Source organism: Cricetulus griseus (genome assembly GCF_003668045.3).
Source record: "Cricetulus griseus strain 17A/GY chromosome 1 unlocalized genomic scaffold, alternate assembly CriGri-PICRH-1.0 chr1_1, whole genome shotgun sequence".
In the NCBI taxonomy this organism is placed as follows: domain Eukaryota; kingdom Metazoa; phylum Chordata; class Mammalia; order Rodentia; family Cricetidae; genus Cricetulus; species Cricetulus griseus.
The window spans coordinates 178,988,598-179,011,699 of NW_023276807.1; the positions used below are offsets into that span (position 1 = coordinate 178,988,598).

The 23,102-nt window shown below is 44.9% G+C and overlaps 1 protein-coding gene across 1 annotated transcript; it reads right to left on the bottom strand.

Annotated features, from left to right (window-relative positions):
* Positions 1 to 4,690: 4,690 nt before the first annotated feature.
* Positions 4,691 to 22,098, bottom strand: Mat1a (methionine adenosyltransferase 1A). The gene is made up of 9 exons (XM_035452108.1): positions 22,005 to 22,098; positions 17,178 to 17,255; positions 15,520 to 15,642; positions 12,384 to 12,496; positions 11,841 to 11,984; positions 6,992 to 7,210; positions 5,779 to 5,961; positions 5,356 to 5,489; positions 4,691 to 4,793 (listed from the first exon to the last, which is right to left on the bottom strand). Exons 1-9 carry the CDS (start codon positions 22,096 to 22,098, stop codon positions 4,691 to 4,693), a joined length of 1,191 nt encoding a protein of 396 aa, XP_035307999.1.
* Between the last annotated feature and the right edge of the window lie 1,004 nt (positions 22,099 to 23,102).

The window sequence follows — 23,102 nt, forward strand, 5'->3', positions numbered from 1 at the left end:
GCCTGAAGCTCTGAGGATGTGACCATATGGATGGTGGTGGTGTCGAGGCTGGCTCTTGTGGCCCAGATGCTCTAATGAGGGTAAGAAAGGCTGAAGAACTCCAAAGACTACTTACTTTCTCCTTCTATGAAAAGCTGAGCTCAGTGCCTACCATGGACAGTATCCTGATGGGCTCCCCTGGGCCCTTATTCCATACACATACACTCCTTAAAATCAATCTGATCCGATCATGATTGAATCAAATTATGGAAAGCTACAAAGAGCCTCTTGTGTTCCCTTCACTAAGCAGGAATGCAGGAGCCTAGAATTTTCTGGGAGGCTGAGCTGCTCCCAGATAGTGGCATCATATTTAGAAACATGCATATTAACAGTCACCTAGTTAAAACTAATGATTCTTGTATTCTAGAAATTATAATGTGGATAAGGTCACAAATTATTAAATTCTATAAATTTATAATAGTTCTGGGATGCAATTTGAGAAAAAATATACTTATCTAATTAAAACTAAACTATTTTGAACTAGTAACATATGTTGATAATTCACAAAACATGTTTGAAGGAAAGTGAGAAATTACACAGCACCTCACAGAGAGCAGTGATTTGGCCCACCAAGACCTTCCTAAGCTTCAAATTATCAAACTTATAGCGGTATTTCTCATAGTATTGGCTTCCAAAGACAACCCACCTCCTGGGACCCCTCACAACCTCCTTTGCTTCTTCTGTAGTGCTGCTTGGGTTTTCTGTCAACTTGACACAAACTAGGGTCATCTGGGAAAAGGAAACCTCAGTTGGGGAAACATCTCCATCTGATTGCTTATAGGCAAGCCTTTGGGTATTTTCTCAACTAACAATTGCTGTGAGAGGTCCCAACTCATGGAGGGGGGTGTCACTTCTGGGCTGTCCTGGTTCGTTAAAGAAGGTAGGCTGAAGCAGCCATGAGGAACAAACCAGTAAGCAGCATGCCTCCATGAATTCAGTTCCTTCCTCCAGGAATCCTTCCTTACAGGATGGATTACAACTGTAATCTTTTCTCACTAAGTCGCTTTTGGTCATGGTGTTTTATCATAGTGATAGAAAACAGACAACCATATTTTGCTACAGTCTTGACTTCTAAGAGCTCCATAGCTCAAAAGTATATTCTTTCTTACTTTCTTTTTGCATATGTCTCTGTGTGTGGTGGAATGTGAATATGCACGTCCTTATGTATGTGACCATGTGTGTGTGCATATGTGCACACACAAGTAGAGGCTGACATTGGGAATCTTCCACAATCACTCTCAAGCTTATTTCTTAAGGCAAGATCTCTCAATTGAACTCAGGGCTTGTTGGTAGAGTCTACTTGGCCATCTTGATCTGGGGGAATCCCCTGCCCCCACCTTTTGAGTACTGGAGTTATAAGTGGGCTGCCACCTAGAACCTGGATTCTGGGGATCTGTACTCTAGTTCTTTTACTTGCTGCTTGCATAGCAAGCACATTAGCCAACTTCCTAGCCCCTCTTTCTTCTTTTATTGAGAATGTCACACATGCATTCAATGCAATTTGAACAAATCCACCCATTTCCCTCCCCTTTAATTTCACTCCTATACCCCACCACTATTTTGTCCCAACTTCATGTGCTCAAAAAAAACACTAATTCCACATAGTGCTACCTGTATTTGTGTGCGTGTAGGACCATCTACTGGAGCCCCTCAGGGCTTGCATCCCTGAAGGCAACTGGCTCCTTGCTTCCAAACATCACCAATTGCCAACTGGGTAGGCGGTAGAACTTCATGAGCTGCTCTCCTACCCAAGCTGAAATTTTGATCTCTTCACTTCTTTTAGTAGTGGTTTTCCATTTTCCATTCATAATCCTTCCTCCCACAAATAAGCATCCCCAGATGTTTCATGGGGGTCTTGCTGCTCACAGAGATTGTTGCAGACTATATCACTTTTCCGTGAGTTGACTATCCCCCTAGACTTTAGAGCCTAGAGGCTGCTCTAGATATAGAGCCAGGCACAAACAAAACCTGAGTCTTTGGCTGTTGCTTCTCTTTTCTCCCCAGTTAAGCCAACTTCCTAGCCCTCTCCTCTCCTCAGTAGGCTGGGGACTTAGCTACACCCCAGTCCTTCCGGGTACCCAGGTGATGGGAATGAAGAAAAATATAGACATGCACTCAGCCTGCATGAGAGTACATGTAAAATTGACTCCTTCCCTAACACTTCCTCCTAGGAAATTGCATAGGTCCCAGCTCCCTACATAGCTCCTTCAACACAGCCTCAGGGTTTGATGGCTCAAGAAGAATGACTAAGTATCTCTAACTCAAAGGGACATGGAGCATCTAACTCAGTGACAGCAAAGGAGCTGTTCAGTGAGAAAACATTAGTTCAGGGGGTTGGGAAAGGTCCCATAAAGGTCAAGGTTGGGGTAATCCTAAAAACAGTACCCAGATTTTCTGGGGGTGGGAGAGTAAGAAGTGCTTCACAGTGAAGCAGCTCAGGTTTTGAAAAAAAAAAAAAGAAAAAGAAAAGAAAAAAAGCATAGTGGGGCTAAGGAGGTCTCTTCTTGGATAAGTGCAATTGCTATACAAGCTTGAGAACTTGGGTTCAAATCCTTAGCACTCGTCTAAAAAAGCTGTGTGTGGCCATGTGCAGATCTATAACTCCAGCATGGGGGGGGCGGGTGAAGACAAGAGGATCATTAGGGCTTTCTGTCCACCAGTCTAGCTCCAGGTTTTGTGAGAGACTCTGTCTCAAGGAAATAAGGCAGAATATGATGGAGCAGGACACCCAGTGTCCTCCCCTGGACATGCACATGCATGAGTACACACACACACACACACACACACACACACACACACACACACACACACACGCACACGCGCGCGCGCTGCAAGTACAGAAAACACAGAGACCTTGCTCCTTGAGTTTTTATTCACCATACTATCAGGTAATAGTAACATATTGGCTTTGTTTCTTATGAAACATTGAAAAAAAAAAGGAGTCTCATTAGTCTCAGGGTTAGGGGAAGTATACAATTCTGAGTTTTTATTTAGATATAGCTAAAGTCACAGAACTCAGCCACCTGCAGACCCATCCTTCTGTCTGCTATGAGGAACTTTACTCCAGGCAGCCAGCCAGGAACCCTATGAGAGAACCAGGCTTCTATGCCACACACAACTCCAAGATATTTTGGCCATTAGGACTTTCCCCTCTGCTATTCCTCACCATGGTGGAAAGAGAAAAACTGGGGTCTCTGTGGTCCAGTCAAGGCACAGATGCAAGGCATCTGCTCCTTGATAAAGCTGCTGAACCCTTCTCCCAGCAGCTCCCAGCACTGTGAGCCAGATCCCTTCCTGAACCCATGTCCCTGGGAGGAGGCAGAGGGTCTGCTGTGGGGAGGTCCCAGCTAGGGAGAGGTTGGATAGGTGGTGCTGATCATGATGGAACAGCATATATAGTTTCCAGGACCCTGGTGGACAGACACACACCGCTAAGGCTACCTGGTTAGAGCCCGTTCTCATGAGATCTTGGGTAGCTTGTCCACTGCTTGGAGGCTGACTCTGCACCTGATCATTTACTTCCCAAGGAGCTTTTAGACTGAGTAAGCATGAGGGTCCAGGGAAGAAGCAAGTGTTGAGGGGGGCAAGGTCCACTATAAGAGGCTGCTTGCCTGTGCTGGAACAAGCAGCTGCCTCTCCTCAATGGGGAGGGAAACACATGGGGACCTGTCTATGATTAGACCTCATGTCTTTGAATGATGGGAGCTAAGACCATGAAGCTTCTTCTTAGTTCCAAACTCCAGCCCAGCTTGACAGGCCAAGATACCAAGCTTGCCTTGAACTCTCTTCAGAACAAATGAGACACTTATAGGTTTCCATCTTAACTTCCTGGAACACTGTCCAGGACTCACCAAGACCCACTGGGTTCATTTCCTACTTTCCAGGATGCCCAGGCCCTAAATAAGAGGCCACAGCCTCAAGCCAATCCACTTGGTCATCACTCAGACCAACATCTGGTTTGGGATGCAGATGTGACAGTTATAGAGTCAAAACCCCAAATCTACTTCTTTGCTCTGATACATGTGGCCATGGGAACTTGTAAGAGCTTCGTGGACTCTCTGTGCCTCAGTTTCCTCATCTGTTAATGTGAATAATAAGGATGCCACCTTATTGTACTGTGATGAAAAAAACACGGCTCAGTCCCTCACACAGTGCAAATGCTCAGGGGACACTGACCATATTATATGTGGAAGATTCCCAGTCTCAGAGGAGCCTTGAAAAAGGTCTGGCTCAGGAGCTCTAGCTGCAAATGTGAAGGGAAAGCCAGGGATATGTGCAATATACTCATCTGGGCACATACCCAGGAGGGAGGAAGAGATGGCCTAGTCAGGTTCAGACTATGGAAGAAGGTAAGGGAGGGACTCCATGCCTGGCATGGTGACATTTTCACAAAATCGACATTGCTGTTAGAGGAACAAACAGAGAATATTGACTATTGTTTTAAGGAAATCTGATAACTTCACACCAGATAGCCACTTGCCATGTCATTCATGAGACATTTGCAGATTGCTGGACAGAGAAACATTAGAAGAAGCTGGCTTTGCCTTGAGGGTAAGAGCAGAGAGGGCACTCTGAGAGAGGCTAGGAGACCTGGGAACTGAGATCCTGGCAAAGAGGAGACTATGGAACAAAGCCAAACCTCCCACCAGCTCTAGAATACAAGCTTCTTGGGGACCTCCCAAGGAAACTCGTTTCTCCCGAAATGGCCATAGCACGCAGTCTTCTGGTAGATGGGCTTTTTCAGGTCCAAGTCCCTGCAGTCAAGGGAGGCAAGGATCATTTTTAAATGGGAAAAGGTAGGCTCTAGGGGTGGTCCTAGGAGAGCTTTCCCACCCCCACCTGCACCCTATGTCCACCACAGCCCTGACCTGTTCAGGTTAAGAAGCAAAGGCTCCAAGGTCACAGACAGCTGAGCACAAACACACCACACACCCCAACCCACCCCTGGGGTAACTTTCAACTCCATGGTTTTGCCTAGGCCGGGGCTCTCTCAGGCAAGAACAGGAAAATAATGATGCCATGAGAGCCTGTAGGAATGGATATGCCTACAAGATTCCTAGCCATCTGGCCTGAGATGCCCCAGCTGCTCAAAGATGGCCACACCAGGGATAATATCTGTGGGGCCTCCTTCAGCTGAAACCCAGACAACCCAAGTTGGGGTCATGGACTGTGCTACAGGGCCAGGCACTTTGCTAAGGGGCCAGGACTTGAGACCCTCCTGTTGTAAGAGACTTTAGAGCCCTTTGTGTTCAGGTGTCCACCTGGGTGTAGGAGTGGCAAGGTTCCATGCAACAAGCAGCTTGATAACACTTTTACCTAACAATAACACCGGGCCGGAGGTCGAAGTTCTTGTTCACCACCTCTAGCAGCTCCCGCTCGGTCTTCTTGGAAGTCCCATAGGTGAAGATGGAAATGGACAGCGGTTCTGCCACACCAATGGCATAGGACACCTTCCAGAAAGATCTGGCTCAGAGACTGGGGCCCTCAGAGATATTTCACAGAGCAGAGCAGCAGGGATCATACTAACAGGACCCCTATCTCTCCTGCCTGGCAGCCCTTCTGTCTTTAGGTGTGCTCTGTCCTTCCCTAGTTTGCCAGCCATAGTGGTCAGTGCAATAAATGAGTTGCCATCAATGGCAAATAGATGGCTTTCCAACTGAGCCATTATCTCCTAACTCCAGGATGGACTGGGGACTTTGGCAAGGATGGAAAGGCTCAGAGGGAATAGGAGCAACCTACCTGAACAAGTACTCTCCGGCAGAGGCCAGCCTTCACCAGGGACTTGGCCACCCAGCGGGCAGCATAAGCTGCTGAGCGGTCCACCTTGGTGTAGTCCTTTCCTGAGAAGGCTCCGCCACCATGAGCACCCCAGCCTCCATATGTGTCCACAATAATCTTGCGGCCTGTGACACCTGCATCACCCTGTAAAGGGAAACAAATGGAAAAGAGATGAGAACCAGTGACTCTGAATGCTGGGTGGGGCAGAAGCCCCCTAAAAGGATGCCCTGAGTCACTGGCATTCCCAAGGGCCCCTTTTAATCAGGCAGAAACTCCAAGCTCTTGTCCCAGTCCTGGCACTGAGCAGCTATGAAAATCAGGGAACCTGTCAAAGCCTCACTGGAAAGTGCATGAGACAGGCCAGAGGTCATCTGGGGTCATGCCTTTGCTTTTGAGTTCATCATAAACAGCAGTACACCTGGTGGCAGGAATTGTACTGCAAAAAATATAACCTGGGGCTGCAGTTCTGGCCAGTGCCCCCATTGCTCACTGCACAAATGCGCTCTGTGAATTCCCTTCAGGAATTCACCTTGATGGGGGCTAAATTTAACCATCCGGCAAGAATCCAGTTACTCTAATCCTATTCAGAGATCCTCACTTCACACACTCACATATCTCAAGACTTCTTTCAAGAAAACAAGAAATTTAATCTTCTTTCTGCCCAACACCAACACTGTTTGATTACAGAACCTATGATAGGCACTCAGCCTTGTGACAACACCCTCAGCTCTGCCAAGCCCTGTCTCCCCAGTTCTGTGTGCATATAGGAGAAAGAGCAACCACTCTGACAGATTTTATAAAACTCCAGCTCTGTTGCCCTGCCTGCAATAGCTGAAGACCCCCATAGCTCATATTCAGCAAGTGCTGCCTGGGAAGGTCAGCCATAAACAAGTGCTACGGAGAGGTGATGGTAGCTGTGGGCAGGCATGATGGCTGGGTAGTAGGACGTGACTGCATTAAGTGGAGACTCCTATAGACATATCCCCCTTTTTACATATTAACAGATATACAGAGTATCTTAAATGTAGGCCAGCATTCACTGAGCACACTGAGTTCATGGGCAGACACTTCTATGCCACTCAAAACTACCTCTTGTCATCAGTGTAGTCTGGGACACAAGCAGTTTAGCCACCAATATCCAGCAACACGCCCTTACCCAGAGACAAATGCTCACCTGAGGACCTCCAATGACAAACCGCCCACTTGGCTGCAGGTGGTAGATGGTGTCTTCATCCAGGTACTTGTCTGGCACCACAGCTTTGATCACCTGTTCCTTCAGGGCCTCTCGCATGGCCTCCAATGTTATGTCTTCATTGTGTTGCACAGAGATGACGATGGTATGGATGCGCACAGGGATGACTGCACCGTTATCCTGCATGTACTGAACTGTTACCTGTCCATCAGGGAAGATACTGTGAGGCCCACCAGGCCTAAGCTAAGGCCACATGGTTGTCAGGCACAGATTCCCAGGAGGCAGGCTGAGCTCTTGAGGGGCCAAGTGAGTCCCCTTATCCTTAAAGGCTCTTTGGAGAATGAATATGGAACATGCTTACATTTGTTAATTTGTCCAATACTACAGACGACAGTAAAAGGCACACTCATGTGGCACTGGCTTTCAACTGGTAACTAGATCTTCTCCTTCTATCCAAGAGACTGCTAGTGCCAATGACCCTCTCTAGCCAAAACCCTTCTGGCACTTCCCACAGACTTCCCCCCACTTCCATGAGCAAAAAGGAATTCACAGGCCACCTGTCATTGGCAGAGACAAGGGTACCTTGGTCTTAGAATATGAAAGACCAAGAAGGATCTTTAACCAAGGCTATATTTGTTGGCATATATTGAGTTTCTGAGACAGAGAAGAGGAGCCTGGCAAGTGGCCCTCTACTCTCAGTGAGGAATCCCAGAAGTGCATTGGGACCAGGAAACTGCCAGCTGTAGGGACAGGATGAAGAGTCTCTAGTCAAGACACTTTAGCTAGAAGGGAAGCAAGCTCTGAAGCCCCATTGTCTTTGTGCTTTGCCTAAAGAAGGTCAAGTGGTAAAGTGGTGTCCACTTGGGTGGGGGTCAGGATCCTGCTTATAGGGTCCCTGCAGCGAAAGCCATGCAAACCCCTCAAACATTCACCTACACCATGTCTAGATCTAAGACATCACAGTGAGGAGGTGTTATGAGCCCCCACTTCACAAATGAGATAAACTACGAGATCAGAAATCACCTGACATCACACAGCTAGTTTGTGAAATACCTAAGAGCCAAACCTTGCAGGGTTTATACCAAAGCTTGTCACTGCCACTGTAGCATCGACAAAATGCCCTCTAGAGACCCCATGCTCTAAGACATGTCACTGGGCACCTGATACATTAGGTGGCAAGGAAAAGCAGGTAGGACCCCCTGGGTTGCAGAGTGGAAAGATTGGTGGAGGGGAGCAGCAGATGAGAATGGTCAAGAAAGCAGCAATGAGTGAACAACCTTTGTATGCTAGAAGCCAACCCAAAGATTGGCAGACATCATTGCCCCATTCTGTAGACAACGAAACTTGGGTTCCAGAAGGCAAACACAGTGATCAAGATGACACACAAGATTGCCAGGGCTCTGTCTAGAAGAAAGTTGCTACTTAAGGCCATGAATCATATGCTGAGCTATAGGTTCCATGCTGCCTGAGACAATATGTACCCACCAGAGCAGTATCTACAGAGCTTAGGGGCATGAGATGCTTTCAGAAGTGTGCCTATGCCAAATACTGAAGTAGGGATCTGGCTGACTGACCAACAGGCATAGAACAGTTTTCCATCCTAGGGCCCAGTTAGGACCCTGCTGCAAGCATTGTCTTGCTGGGGCCCTGCTGCAGTAATGTCTCTGCCTACCCAAGGTGCCTTAGACAGCCATCCAAAGATATCTGTCACTTTTCAGTTTTTGGCTAAGATAAAGTATAGCCAATGGGATACATATCAGACGTCTGTTCTGTGTCCTGGTGGTCCAAAAAGCAATGGAGTGAGGTCTAGAAGGAGTGAGAAAAAACCCTGGCCACCTGCCATCTGACCCTAGTGAGATGGGCAAGTGCACAATCATTGAGGAGTCACCCTTAAATCCTGCACTATCCACACATGAGAATGATCTACATATAGGGCTCCGCAAGAGGGAGCTAAAGTGGATTCTCATGGTGGAGACAGGTGCAAGCTCTAGGATCAAAGTTATTTCATACAGCCTTGGCTGTTGTCAATTGAGCCCTGATGACTCCATCTCTACTAGGCAAATACGCTGCATCCTTGCAGAACTCCTGGAACGGGGAGGCAGAGCGAAGGGCTTGAGCTCTGCTCTTATCTTGCCATGTCAGCAGATATGGGGAAAAATACACTATGGAAAACGGAGCTCTGACCTGGTACAAAAATAGCCACTGGACTGCCACCCTGATTCTCAATATCAGCAGCAGCAATTTGTTCAGGTGGAAAGACTCATCCTGGCTGCAGTCAACACAGGTGACAGTGGAAATCCTTTACAAAGTGGCTGTAGAGGAGATGGCTGTTGCCTTCTTCCCACCCCTGCTCTGGGGTTGTCTTTTCTGTAGAGCTCCACATTTTGGAGCCCTTTGTTTTTGTACCAGCACAGTCTACATGTTAGCTGTCCTGTCCCATAACTTCCAACAATGCCTGAGAGATGCTGGTGACCCCATCTCCACCTTGAGAGTCACATGAATAGCACAGGAAGCCCTAATAAAATGTTCTATTGGTGCCATAAGCACACTCACTTGCCTTAGGTGGAGCCAGTGTGAGACCTCTGCTCAGTGTGTTACCCACCTCACCAAGAAGTTTAGGGGAAGCTGTAGCCACGCCTACTTAGGGGCTGGCTAGGGGAATTGTAGGGGAAGCTGTAGCCAGCCCCTATGTAGGCGTGGCTACAGCTTCCCCTACAAAGAAGGATGTATCTGGGTGGTTGGAGTAACTAAACACAGACACATGTTATATACAAATGCATGAGAGGAGAAGACTGTCTAGTGGGGTCAGGAGAGGCATTCACAAGAATATGGGCTTTTCTGTCCCCAGAAAAGGAACCCAAATAAGATGAAGGATGTGGTACGAGCCATATAATCCAAGGATAACCAGAGTGGGATGATGTCAATAAAGTGGAGGCTGGGAGAAGGGTGCAGACGGAGGAAAGTTATGGTGGAAATACCATGAATGCTGGAATAACAAGTGGATTCTGCCCTCCTCTCAGAGGAAGTAGCAAGTACAGGGAATTCTGAAGAGATGGTGAAGAGGAAAAATTAACTGTAGTTCTCAAGCAGGGAGAACCTTTTAGGAACATAGAGTACTGTTGCTGACTTGGGTGGAATGGGGACCACCCCAGGAAAGGCTGGGTTGTGGTGAGAGGAATGATCATCTGAGGAAACATGGGATAACAGTACCACGGAGACAGATGGCACCAAGCAGTACTAGGGAACATGTTGGTCGGTCCTCAGCTGAGTAAAAGGTGACAGTGAGCAGCATGTGGTAGGCTCTCAGCACATGAACTTTCAAAGTGAGTAAGAAATGGGGCTGCCGTCTTAGAGGGACCACAATGGAAGATTTATGAACCTAGAGTGTGAAAATAGGGAGAAAACATGTGAGGGAAGAAGTGCCAAGACCTTGGGGCATCAAACTTGGAACATGGAAAAGGAGCCAGGGCAGGTATCTATTGGCCAAAGGCCATCGAGAGAGTGAAGAGTGATACAGGAGTGCCATGTGTGCGCTCATTTGCATCATCATTGTCCTTCAGATAGAAATAGATTTCAACATGGTGTGGAGGAGGGAGGTCAGGACCCACTGGACATGTCAAGGGTAAAAACAAGGAAACAGGCCACAGAAAGGCAGTCTGCTCATGGTGGGGAGGCCAGACCTGTGTGCACATAAAGGCAGGGTCTACCAGGTCTGAAACTGGTGAAGAAGTAAGTCTTCTTGGAGTAGAAGAATTATCAAAGTCTACATATGCTAACAAAATAAAAATAAAACCTATATTTTAAACTGATCTGATTTTTAAAATATGTTTATAATAATTTTGATTATTAGAGTTAGGATGGGAAGTGCATTTATCCTGAAAGAGTTTTCAAATAGTGATTCTTTTCCAAATGGAGTACCTAAATAGAATATTTTCATCTTAAAAAATAGTGTGACTGAGATGTAATCAGCTTTCTAATTAGATTTGAGGCTCCCTCCTCAGGAGGAAATTCATGCCTAGTGCTGTAAACCTAGTCAAAAGCCCATGGCTGGGGAGAACACAGGCCTGAGTGGGAAACCTACTACTACTACTGTTGCTTTACTAAGTAGACATAATTCCAAGCTACTTTCTAAATTTGGATTTATATTCTTAAACTTCTGATGTCTTATCCTTGGTTGGAGAAAATCCTGTATGCAATAGGTTATGGCAACACAAAGACTCATAACTGTTCCAAGGGCTGAGAATAAGTGATTGTTGAATGCCTATCCCTGAATGGAATGTCTATCACACCCTTGTTCAGGGAACAAGGTGGAAGAGGGGATGGAAAGGATGCAAGAAGAGCCAGGAGATGGGACAGAGCGTTGTGAAATGCTGTTTTCCGTATATGACATGGCATTGTACCCATAAATCCACAGCAGCTTTGGCTCTGCATGATACCTGCACGAGGCTGGACCTATCAACATTGCATTATGGATAGGATAACACCCACTCTCCCTGAGGAGCTTTAGGTAATAAATGGTAAATTACCTTCATTCAAGAAAGTTACCCCCTACTCACTCTCCTGCAAGCAACTGTAATTAAGTGCAATGGGTATACACACAAATAAAGACATAACTGTGGGAGGGAAAACTTGGTAGAAAAAAAGAAGGGGCTTAATGAAAGTGGGAGAGAGAGAGGGGAGGAAAACATGGCATATAATCAGGCACACACACACACACACACTATGAAATCATAAAGAAATGAATTAAAATAAATATGTCCAGAAGCAAAATGATTTGGTGTACTTGAAGTTCCTGTAGGGAGGTCTGCAGGAGGTGATGGATGCAACTCACCTGGGTTTTAGAATCAGGTCTCAGCCAGGGAAGGACACCAGAGCGCCTTAGATCTGCCATCCGGGTGTTAAGTTTGTGAGCAAGAACAATGGTGAGGGGCATGCATTCTTCTGTCTCATCTGTGGCATAGCCGAACATCAGTCCCTGGAGTAGAACACCTGCCTTAGAGCTCAGAACAGTAACATTCTCCAAATCTCATATTTTGTTTGGTGCTCAAGGGTTATGGGGGATACCATCTGTAGAACAATGTTTGCTGGGCATTTTAGAAAGGGAAGATATTGCCTCTGACCTCCAACAATATGGAAAGAAGAGACAAGCCTACATCTGTCACTAGCAAGCACGGCCTTCTCCCACACACCCTGACAGTGCTTCCAGGTAGCAAAGCAGTGCTCAGCTTACTGCAGGTGTGATTCTTCCCAAATCTCTAGAGTGATGAGAGATTATACCACCCAACAGTATAATTAACCCAGCTGGCTTCTCCTCATGGCTCATAGCTCAGTCCAAACAAATCACACTGGTCCAGCCCTCACACAGTTGACATACCTGATCTCCTGCACCGACATCCTCTTCATTTCTATCTAGATGGACACATTGGGCAATATCTGGGGATTGTTGCTCCAGAGCCACTAGCACATTGCAGGTCTTGAAGTCAAAGCCTGGGCAGAAGCAAGCCGAGTGGGGACATGTGTCAAGACAGGACTATAAGTTTCTTGGTGGACTTCTCAATCACTGATGTGGCATTTAGTGTTAGGGAGGTAGCCTCTGGTTCACAGCTGAGGCCCAGGATGTTGAAAGACCTTATATTTTCTTCCATGGTCATGTAGAATTCTTTCAAAAGAGAATATTCTCCATGATATATTTTACTGTATTCAATTTATACTTTGGTTAAAAAAGGATACCTGCTGGGCGGTGGTGGCGCACGCCTTTAATCCCAGCACTCGGGAGGCAGAGGCCAGGCGGATCTCTGTGAGTTCGAGACTAGCCTGGTCTATAAGAGTTAGTTCCAGGACAGCCTCCAAAGCCACAGAGAAACACTGTCTTGAAAACAAACAAACAAACAAATAAAAAAAAAGGATACCCTACAAAGAAATGTGACAACCCACAACAACAGCAACACAAACCAGACAGCACCAAGGACACTCTGACTGACCAGTAGGTGAGCAACTCATAGCCTTGCTTCCCTAAGTATCCCAGATGAACCCTCCAGAATCCCATTTGAAAATCATAGCACTAACAAACCATAGTGATGCCTGTTTGTAATCCCATCATCTCTGAAGTGAAGGCAGAGAGTCATCTTGGCTGCACATGGAGTTTTAGGCAAGTCTGGGCTATATTAAACCCTATCTGAGCGAGAGGAAAGGAGAAGAAAGAGATGAAGGGAATGGGGGATGGGAGAAGGAGAGAGAGAGAGGGAAAGAGAGTATATCCCTGCACTGATTGAAAATCAAGAGTCTTTTCAATGCTTTCATTTAGAAGCCCAACTATATGCCTTACCTACATGCATATGTATGTACATGTGTATATTTCCTATATTCAAACATCCTGAATAGTAAGCACTATATATGTGAACCATCCAGAGAGACTCCTAGAGCTGGGGTCCTAGAACAAATAAAAAAGTCCAAGATTTAACTCTAATGCCCAAACTGACTTTGTGGAGCCCATTCTATATGGAGAGATACCTTGCTCAGCCTAGGCAAGAGGACAGTCTTGGTCCTGCCTCAACAAGATGATGGGACAGACTTAGACTTCCTAGAGGAGGCCTTACCCTCTCCAAAGAGCAGATGAAAGGTGGAGTGGAGGGAAGTGGGGGAAGTGGGAGGAGAGGAGGGAGGGGGAACTGGGATTGGAATATAAAAAATAAATTAACAAAAAAAGTTAAACCCCTGGGGCCCAGGTTCCTTCTTCAAAGCTGTAGCACAGAGTTGGGGGTACACTTCTAGCATTCTGGGTGCTAGCTCACTAACAGTAGCAACCCCTGTCAAGGAGCCAGAACTCTTTTAGACAACAAACTTAGAGCTAGCCTTAAACATTATGTACTTTTCCAACTCCCCTAGGTAGCTCTGGATCGAATGTTACTCCTCTGGCTCCTCCCCACACACGCAAACTTGACTAGCTCCTAGTTATCGTACCTGGACATTTCACTGATGCAATTTTACTCCCTTATTGCATAAGATGAAAGCAGATTCACATAGAACACCTCAAACTGGGGCATCTGAGGCTAAGAAGTCCCTCTTTGCCTTTGCTCTTTGCCTCCCCTCGCTCCCACCATCCCCCAGTCGATGTTTTCCTTGTAGAAATCAATGAATAGTCTTTAGAGAGGTGCCAAAGAGCTCTTCTCTGTTTATTAAGACTTTTTCCGTTTGCATAATCAAGTCTAAATTATACATCTTCCTAGTGCTAACCGAGTACAATTCAGTCAGAATTGGGCTCTTTCACTTAGCCTTTTCTAAAGAACATGTAAATTTTCTTTGTTATTTGCAAGGTTTGGTCTTGAATAAGTCCTAGATGTGAATAAATAAACTGATTTCTTAGAGTATAATGGGGAAGGCCATACATGGTAACATCTCAAGATGCTGTTCTCTGGGACAATAAGTTTCTTCTATGAAGCCCTCACTTCTTACGTGGTAAAATTAACTTGCATGCATTCTTTCTCTTCCCAGCCATTCTAAAACACCACCAACCTCTAAGAATTGGGCTTTCTTGTTATTGCTCAAGGTCAACATGTCTCTCACAGTGACCTCTGGGAATTGAGAGAGGGTCAACAGAAACTCAAGGGAATTTTTCTTTAAATAAATAAATCTTAAAAAAATCAAAACTGCAATTACATGAATATCTACTGCTAGAGGCTATAGTGGAACCTTTAAGAAGTCAAGACAGACCCCTATCCAGGAAGCTGGTGTGGATAAAGGGCACTGGCAGCACTACCGAATGTCTTTGCAAACAGGTGCTCATGCCCTGGGTCTTCTGATACACTCCTGGGCTGGGTGGTTTCCTGGCCTGCCCAGGGAATTAAGCAGTGGCACCTGCTGTGAAGCCCTCAGCTCTGCTTGCATTACCTGGTGCTTCCTAGTCCCTTCATATCCTTGCCTGGCCTGTACCTCTCTTGGAGGTCTCAACTCCTACAGCACCAGAAATAGGTGATAACATGGATTTCCCTGTCTCCTTCACCTGTGATCAGGCCCCAGTGCTTGCAAATGAGGCCTCATTCTCTGCATCTATAGCAAGATGCAGTGTAGCTCAATAGAAAGTACAGGAGCACCTGCTCTCATGGCATCTCACTGTATTTTTGCTCTAAGCCAGGATATCCTCATTTACATAAGAAACACACTAAGGGTTCTGGAATGATGAAGTCAGATGACATCTATAGACACTAGCACCAGTGCTTGGCATGGAGCATGTTGTCACTAGAGGGCAGCCCCCTTCATTTAGGGGCTCCATTTAAAGCTTCTGCCAGCACCAGGAGGGCTGGACCTTAAATGGGACTTGTCAATAGAGGATAGGTACCTGATGGCCCCACCAGCTGAAGTCCTCCATAGAACCAGATAAATGATGGGCTGTGTGCCCTCCTGGCAGAATTTGTATTTCTATACAACTAAAGGATTAGATTTGATTCCATTTGGGACACAGAAGCACTCAGTGGAGACCTACATGCACACAGATACAGCAAGCCCATCCTCACCTTTGGCAGAATCATCATAGCCGATGTGTTTGATGGTGTCTCTCACCACCCGCTGGTAGTCAACCATGGCCACTGAGGTGATCTCCCCACACAGCAGCACCATCCCTGTCTTGCACACTGTCTCTAGAAGGGAAGAAGGGCAGGTAACAGTCTTAGGCCAGCAGACAGAAGCTCAAGGGTCTAGACATCTCAAGATGGAGATGAAAAGACTCGGGGTAGGAGGAGCTTCATGAAGAGTACTTTCTAAGAAAGAATAACTGTGTCAAAAAAAAGAGCAACTCCAGCACTAACCACTGAGCATCTTCAAGGGCTGTCGGGGAGTGAAGCTTTGGGAAGAATGAATTATCTTTGAGTTTTGTGCAAAGGATTTAGTGCTTCTGTTATCTTGGACAATGTCGAACAATGTAACTTTCATAATGAGCATGATGAATGAATGCCACACACAGACAGACAGACAGACAGACAGACACACCACACACACACACACACACACACACACACACACACACACACACACACACACACACGATGGCAGAACTCTGCTATAATGAGTGGGATCATGATCCAGAGATAAAAACAAACTGATTTTTCTCAAAAGGAACTTTTCTTTAAAAACTAATATTGCATGAATATCTACTGCCAGAGATATTTTAAGAAGCTTTAAGAACTGGAGCAAGAGCCCTAGCTAAGAAGATAGTGTGGAGAGGCACTTCCAGAAAGTGCTATCATTTGTTCCAAAGCTATCAGTGTGAGATTTGCCCTCAGAGTAGCATGGGGATCTGATGTACATGACATGGGCTGAGAGACCGCTACAGAAGGAAGGAAGGTCTGGCAGAGGAGAAGACACAGCACAGACATGACAGTGAATTCTGATCTCCACACCAGGTCTTCCTAATCCATAAGCTACTGCAAAGGTCCTAGTGCAGCCCCATTAGTAAGGTCATAAGATGGACCTGGGCCTTCCAAGTTCTGGAGCTGGCTGTGTGGTGTTCCAAGGCCTTGTATCAGGCAAAGATCTAATGTTGGAGAATTTATCCCACAAACAACAGTAAAGGTGTTTTGCTTACATGCAGCTCCAGGAAACATTGGAGGACATGAGTATGGACAAGAGTCTCAGTGCTTTATTTAACAATGATAACTCTCTGGAAAGCTCTTGGTTTGGTTATGGACAGTTGATGGAACTGCTGTTCTTGGTTGCTGGTAAATGGGATGCATAAATTATTTTAACATCTGGGGCATACCACAAGCTAGGGAAGAAAATCAAAGGAGGATCAAGGCATGTGGAGCCATCAAAACAATCTTCTAGACAGCCTCAAGCATTTCAAGCCCTTCACTTCCTCTGGAAGATCATCTGAGAACTTTGAAAGGCTCCCTCCCTCCCTCCTAATGAAACCTGTGTTAGAGAGGCCATGTTCCCACCCAGTCCTCTTCTAGTTTTGGTAGCAATTTTTCTAATGTCTAATTCTAATTGATTCTGTTTCATGGTTAGAAATCTTTTTCCTCCCTAATACAACACAGGAAGGTCACTTGAAAACTCCTGCAGACAGGAGGACATTGACTTTGGACCTGATGAGTATCAATCTATGGTTTTATGTCCACCATGAACTCCTCTGTCCAACATACTCAAGTCTGCAGCAAAAAGGGTGCTTGTCTCTTACCACAGGCCACCTTGGCATTGGGGTCTTGCTTGAGATGGGCATCCAGCACGGCATCACTAATCTGGTCACAGATCTTATCTGAATAAGAACAAATACTAAGTGTAATGGATTACATCATTGTTAAGCATAGCAAAGTTAAATGCTAAAATAATTTGACACTTTATCAGTCTGCCTATCAAATCTACCTATCAAAGATAAATATGATATTTTCTCAAATATCAGAAATGAGAAATATCTTATCAGATGAGTCCTTACAGGTTTTGAAGTTTTTACTATTCTCTCACACTTTTGTATGTGTATAAAATATATTTTGATCATACCCATTCTCATGGCCCCTCCATTCCCTCTGAGCCTTTTCATGGGTTCCCCCTCTACTTTGCTATTTTGTTGGGTGACCCACTGCATTTGACTTGGGTTGTTTGCATGAGCATGCTTGTGGGTGTCCTGTTAGTTACCAAAGCATGGCGGATTTGCCAGTGGCTGGGATACAGAAGGAAAATGATGTTCCCTCCCTTAGCTGCTGTTAACTGCCATTATAATAGCTCCTTGGGTAGGAATGAGGCCTCATGAGCTCTAGAAATGAAGAATATTTTGAACTCTTAATGTCTTCTATTCCATACATCAGTTTGGATGACATGCATTACATAAAATCATAGAATTCCTTAAAAGGAAAATACATTTCAAAACCAGCTCTTCTAAGAGTCTAAGTAATTTGCCGGATGGTGGTGGCACATGCCTTTTATCCCAGCACTTGGAAGGCAGGCAGATCTCAGTGAGTTCGAGGCTAGCCTGATCTACAAAATGAGTTCTAGGATAGCCATGGCTGTCACACAGAGAAACCCTGTCTCAAACACCCCCCCCAAAAGGAGTCTAAGTAATTCACAATTACATTATAATAAAAAGTCTTTTATTTTCCAAATCTATTCCTTATTTCTAACATCTAGAAAAGTTATGGCTATAGTCTAAAGTCCTTCATAACATCAGTAATATTAGGTACTGAGTGGTAAGACTGGACAAATATCATACTGAAGTTTCCATAGATACAATCAATCAGATGCAAAACACAACCCCAGGTAGATGATGCCACCCTAAGAACACCACAAGGGGACCCACATGCACCACTGTTGTTCAGCAGAACATTACAATAAGCTCTCAGATCCTCCCTCTGGTCACTCAGCCTCCTGTTAAGTCAGATGTCCTGATAGTTGGGCTAAGATGGGACTGACAAAGATACAGCAGGATCTGGGAACTGAGGTTATTCTGTCATTTGCCTTAAAGGACTCACATGGTCTAACATGTAGATCACCAAGTGACAGAGTACACAAATTCACTCCTGCTTTCCAGCTAAAGTGTGTCTACTGACAAATGAAGAGATAAAAGAGAGATCTATTTAATGAATAGTCTTTCACTTAATATTCAAAATGTCCAGAGTCTGCTCTTTAAGAGTGCTTTTGAAAAGTACCTACTAAAGTGAAAGTATATAATATATAATTATTGAAGTATAAGGTACAGGTTCAATTTCATTATTTTGCATGTGGCTATTAAGTTTTCAGACAGTATTTACCCATTTTTTGTTTTTGTTATTGGTTCTTTGGCTGATTACCAATTATATATATATGCGTGTGTGTGTGTGTGTGTGTGTGTGTGTGGTATCGATAAGTTCATTTTTAGTTCACTGAAGTTCCATAATATTATATTGGTTGGTATGTGTACTTTTATGACAACACCAAGTTGGCTACTATAGCATTGTCATATTTCTTAAAATGTCTATAATTCTGATTTTGATTCACAATTTCTTTGAATATTCTACTTCTTTCCTGAAAGTGTAGTATTTTTTTTCCATTTGTGTAAAAGTGCTTTTGGGAAAAAAGGAGTGCTTTTGAAAAGATTTATTTTTAATTGTGTATATTCATGTGTGTAATCTGTGTGGGAGAATGTGCCTATGTGAGCACAGATGCCCATGGAATCTAGAAGAGGATGTTGGGTCCCCTGAAGCTCGAGTGGACCAGTCTTCTGCCAAAGCAGTAAGTGCTCTTACCACTGAGCATCTCTCCTGCCCCAAGAGATAATCTTTGGGAATTCAGATCCTAAGTCAAGAAGTTTAGCTCTCAGAAGTAAATACTAAGATACTGATTAATTTGCCATTAAAGGCAAACTTTCTAATCTTTCCTTCAGAAACCACCATGAAACACATGATGGATTGTTCCATCCATCCTTCTGTCAGTGGTAGATGCTGGTTTTAAGTCCAGGTGCATGTGAGTCCATAGCTTCTGCCACTCATATCAGTAAAGGCCTCTTGACGTCCTAAAATAAATTACATGGTTGCCAATGTTGAGCTGTCAGGATGTCTAGAAGCTATTCATAGGTAAACTACAGACAGATATCCGGACTTGCTGTTTATTTAAAGGACCCAGAATGGAAACAACTCGAGGGAAAAGTTAGGAGTCCAACGAGGTCATCAAGATAGCTGATTTATAATTCCCAAATCCCTGAGGGTCCTCCTGTCTCTCTCTCCTCCCTCCCCCTTCTTTCTGGGATTTTTGCGTCAGGGTCACACATGATGTTTGCCTTGAACTTGCTATACCATCAAGGGTAATCCTGATATCTTAACTCCCCTTTTTCCAGCTTACAAGTGTTGGAATTGCAGTTCAAATCTTTTTTTTTCTTGCTTGGGGTGAAACCACTAAATTTAGAGCCTTGTACATGCTAGGCAAGCTCTATACCACTGAGCTACATCCATTTCTAGAAGGGATTCTTTCTGAGAAGTCTGCTCAGGCTTTCAAGGTTTCTATCATTAGTAGGCTTAAGGCAGTTAAAGGTAGCTAGCTCTCTTGGAAGATTAATAAGAAACATGAATTTTATCTTTCTGATCTGGAATAATTCAGTAATGAAATAGTAAGCATATCACCAAGCATTAGAGGAAACCAACTTACTTGGACACATAATCTACAGTAGAAAGTGAATGGCAAATGAGACAAATTGATAGTGTGGCCAGTAAGGAGTCAACATAGTCAGTGGACTGGCAGATTTTATGCTTTGTCCACTAAACACATTGCTGCTATGCACAATGGGTCACACTTGAGACAAGTAGCCACTGGGTGCCAAAGAACCCATTTACTCTGGGCATAGTATGTTCTTTTAATATATAGATGACTTTCAGAAACTATGGACCTGCCCAGTATGTGTCAGGTACCAGGGAAGTATCTAAAAGCATACATAGATCTGGAAATTGATATATAAAGAAACATGATGAGAACAGCTATTTATATTGAATAAAGCCTCACATTAAATAATAATCTGGCCCAAGGTTTTTCAACAACCACACTGTTGACATTTTGCACCAAATGATTCTTGGTTTTGGGGGCTCTCTCATGTGTGATGAAATGTTTAGCTACGTGTCTGGCCCAACAGACTCCAGGAGCATCTTGCCTCCAAGCCCTAGGATTTAACAATAAAAATTTTCCTAGATATAACAAAAATACTTCTAGAAGGAGGCTGCCAGGATTGCCTTCAGTTGGGGGGCAGGGGATAAGGTACACAGCTGAGGTGTATTGAAACTTCCAAAGCCAAGTTTCAAGTTAAATTTCTTGGAGAAAGAAGGAAGGTGGGAAAAATTAGACTTGTTGACAAGTCAACACATACCATAAACACTCAAAATAAATATGAGAAAGTACTTAAGTCCTCAAATCAGTGTGCCTAATCCCAGAGTTCTCCTAGAACCGTGGTTCTCAATGTCTTGCTCCCATGCCAGCAGAAGCAGCACCTCTAGAACTGTTACAAATTAGAATTCTTAAGGCTCTACCAAGACCTACCAAACTGGACACTGGGAGTTAAGTCCCAGCCCTTGCCTTCATCAAGCTTTATAGGGTGATGCTTCTGTAACCCAAAGCTTGACAACCTCAATCCTACCATCAAAACTTCTGACTCATGGTCCTGTGACTGAGAATTGTCTCTAGATTCTCTACATCATAATCCATCCCCCTTTCAGGGACCAAAACAATGCTTGAATGGTCCTCCATAGCAGTGGTTCTCAACCTTCCTAATGCTGCAACCCTTTAATACAGTTTCTCATGTTGTGGAGAGCCCCCCCCCCCAAACATAAAAGTATTTTTTTTATCCAGGCATGGTGGTGCATGCCTTTAATCCCAGAACTTGGGAGGCAGAGGCAGGTGGATCTCTGTGAGTTTGAAGCCAGCCTGGTCTACAGAGTAAGTTCCAGGACAGCCAGGGCTGTTACACAGAGAAATCCTGTCTTAAAAATCCAGAAGAAAATTTTTGCTACTTAATAACTAGAATTTTGCTACTGTTATAAGTTGCAATGTCCTTTGACCTGACTCACAGGTTGAGAATCACTGCTCTTTAAGAAGTTTATACTTGTCTCAGAAAGTGTCTCTGAGATCCTTGCCATCTGGACCTCTGTCTCAACACCCGTTAGAATTCAGGGCTGTTCCTTTCTAATATGTGCATGGTTTATGTGCACACCTTGCTCCTGCTTGATGACCATTCTCCAATGACTTTAGTGGGTGACTTTAATAGGTCACTGGTAATAGATGAAATTTTTTACTCAAAAACATATTATTTAATTTAGTTCTGTAATACACATAGTATATAGCAACCAGCCCTTGTTGTTGAGATGCTGAGTGGCCGCTTCATGGACCTAGGCTTCAAGATAGGTAGGTGCAACTTTCCAACTAGCTCACGCTCTTTCTGGAGAGAGTCTCTACAACAACTGATGAACCTTGTTTTTAAGGTATCTAATAAAAGTGACTTCCTAGGCACAGGCTAGGGGTGGCAGGCTTGCCTCAGAGCTTAGGACAAACTACTTACCTGGATGCCCCTCTCCTACAGACTCTGATGTAAACATGAAGGCTCCTTCTTCACTTAGAGAATGGTCACACAGGCCATCCACAGGTCCATTCATTGTGTCACACTTTTCGACTTCACTTTTCCAAGGTGACAACTTCTGTGCTGTAACTTTGCCTGCAGTTTCTTTTATTCTTTTTCCTCCCCCTACAAAACCAACAGGCTGGTCTGTGGCAGAGACACAGAGGTGACTTCTGCCTAAGTGCCTATGAGAAGAGGGTAAGGATGAGCAAAGAGGGAGAGAGTGGATGGAATACAGATGTGTCACTCCCTTCGCTGGTCAGAGCTTGCTCCCGGGTGGCTCCTATATATGGAAAAGTGAAAGTGCCTGAATAATCATCTAAGGACATTGGAGGAGTCCATTTCCTGGGAGGGGAGTCTTCTTACCTTGAGGAATTTCAGACTTCAATTCTGATGTCTCAAATAGGAAGCCTGTGGTCCATGAGAGGTGAAGAAAAACTGTAGACTCTGAGACAGGAAGTGCTTCTTGAACTTCCTTCAGCTCCCTACCTGATCTCTGAGTGTTTCCAGGGTTAACATCCCACCCTCAAGAGTAGGGGTCCTGGAGTTGTTTACAGAGACATACGGGCAGCCAGAAACTCTCCCAGGGATTTGGTATGGGCTAGGTTGCAACACTGTGCGACTCCACTGTGAGCCCTCCTCCTCCCCACCTCCACCTGATCTGGATTGGGCTCACCCCCTCTTCCTCCTCAGGGCAGAGCAGGAGCCAAGAGCGTGCACCTGTACTCTGAACCAGCTGTAGCGTTACACAACAGTTCCGTTTGAGTTAGAGGGAAAGCTTTGGAGCCTGCATTTTTCTGCCACAAGAAATCACCTAACCGTCAATGTCTCTAAGAGGCCTGCAAACAAATTAGCTAGCAAGGTGTTTGGTGGTGGTGGTGGTGGTGGTGGTGGTGGTGGTGGTGGTGGTGGTGGGTGGTGGTGGTGGTGGTGGTGGTGGAAGTGGGTGATCCAGGCAACAAAAGATCATTACTTCTTAATAACGTAATTTTGAGAAACAGATCTATTATGTGGAAATAAGTGTTCAGGTTTGGTATCCCC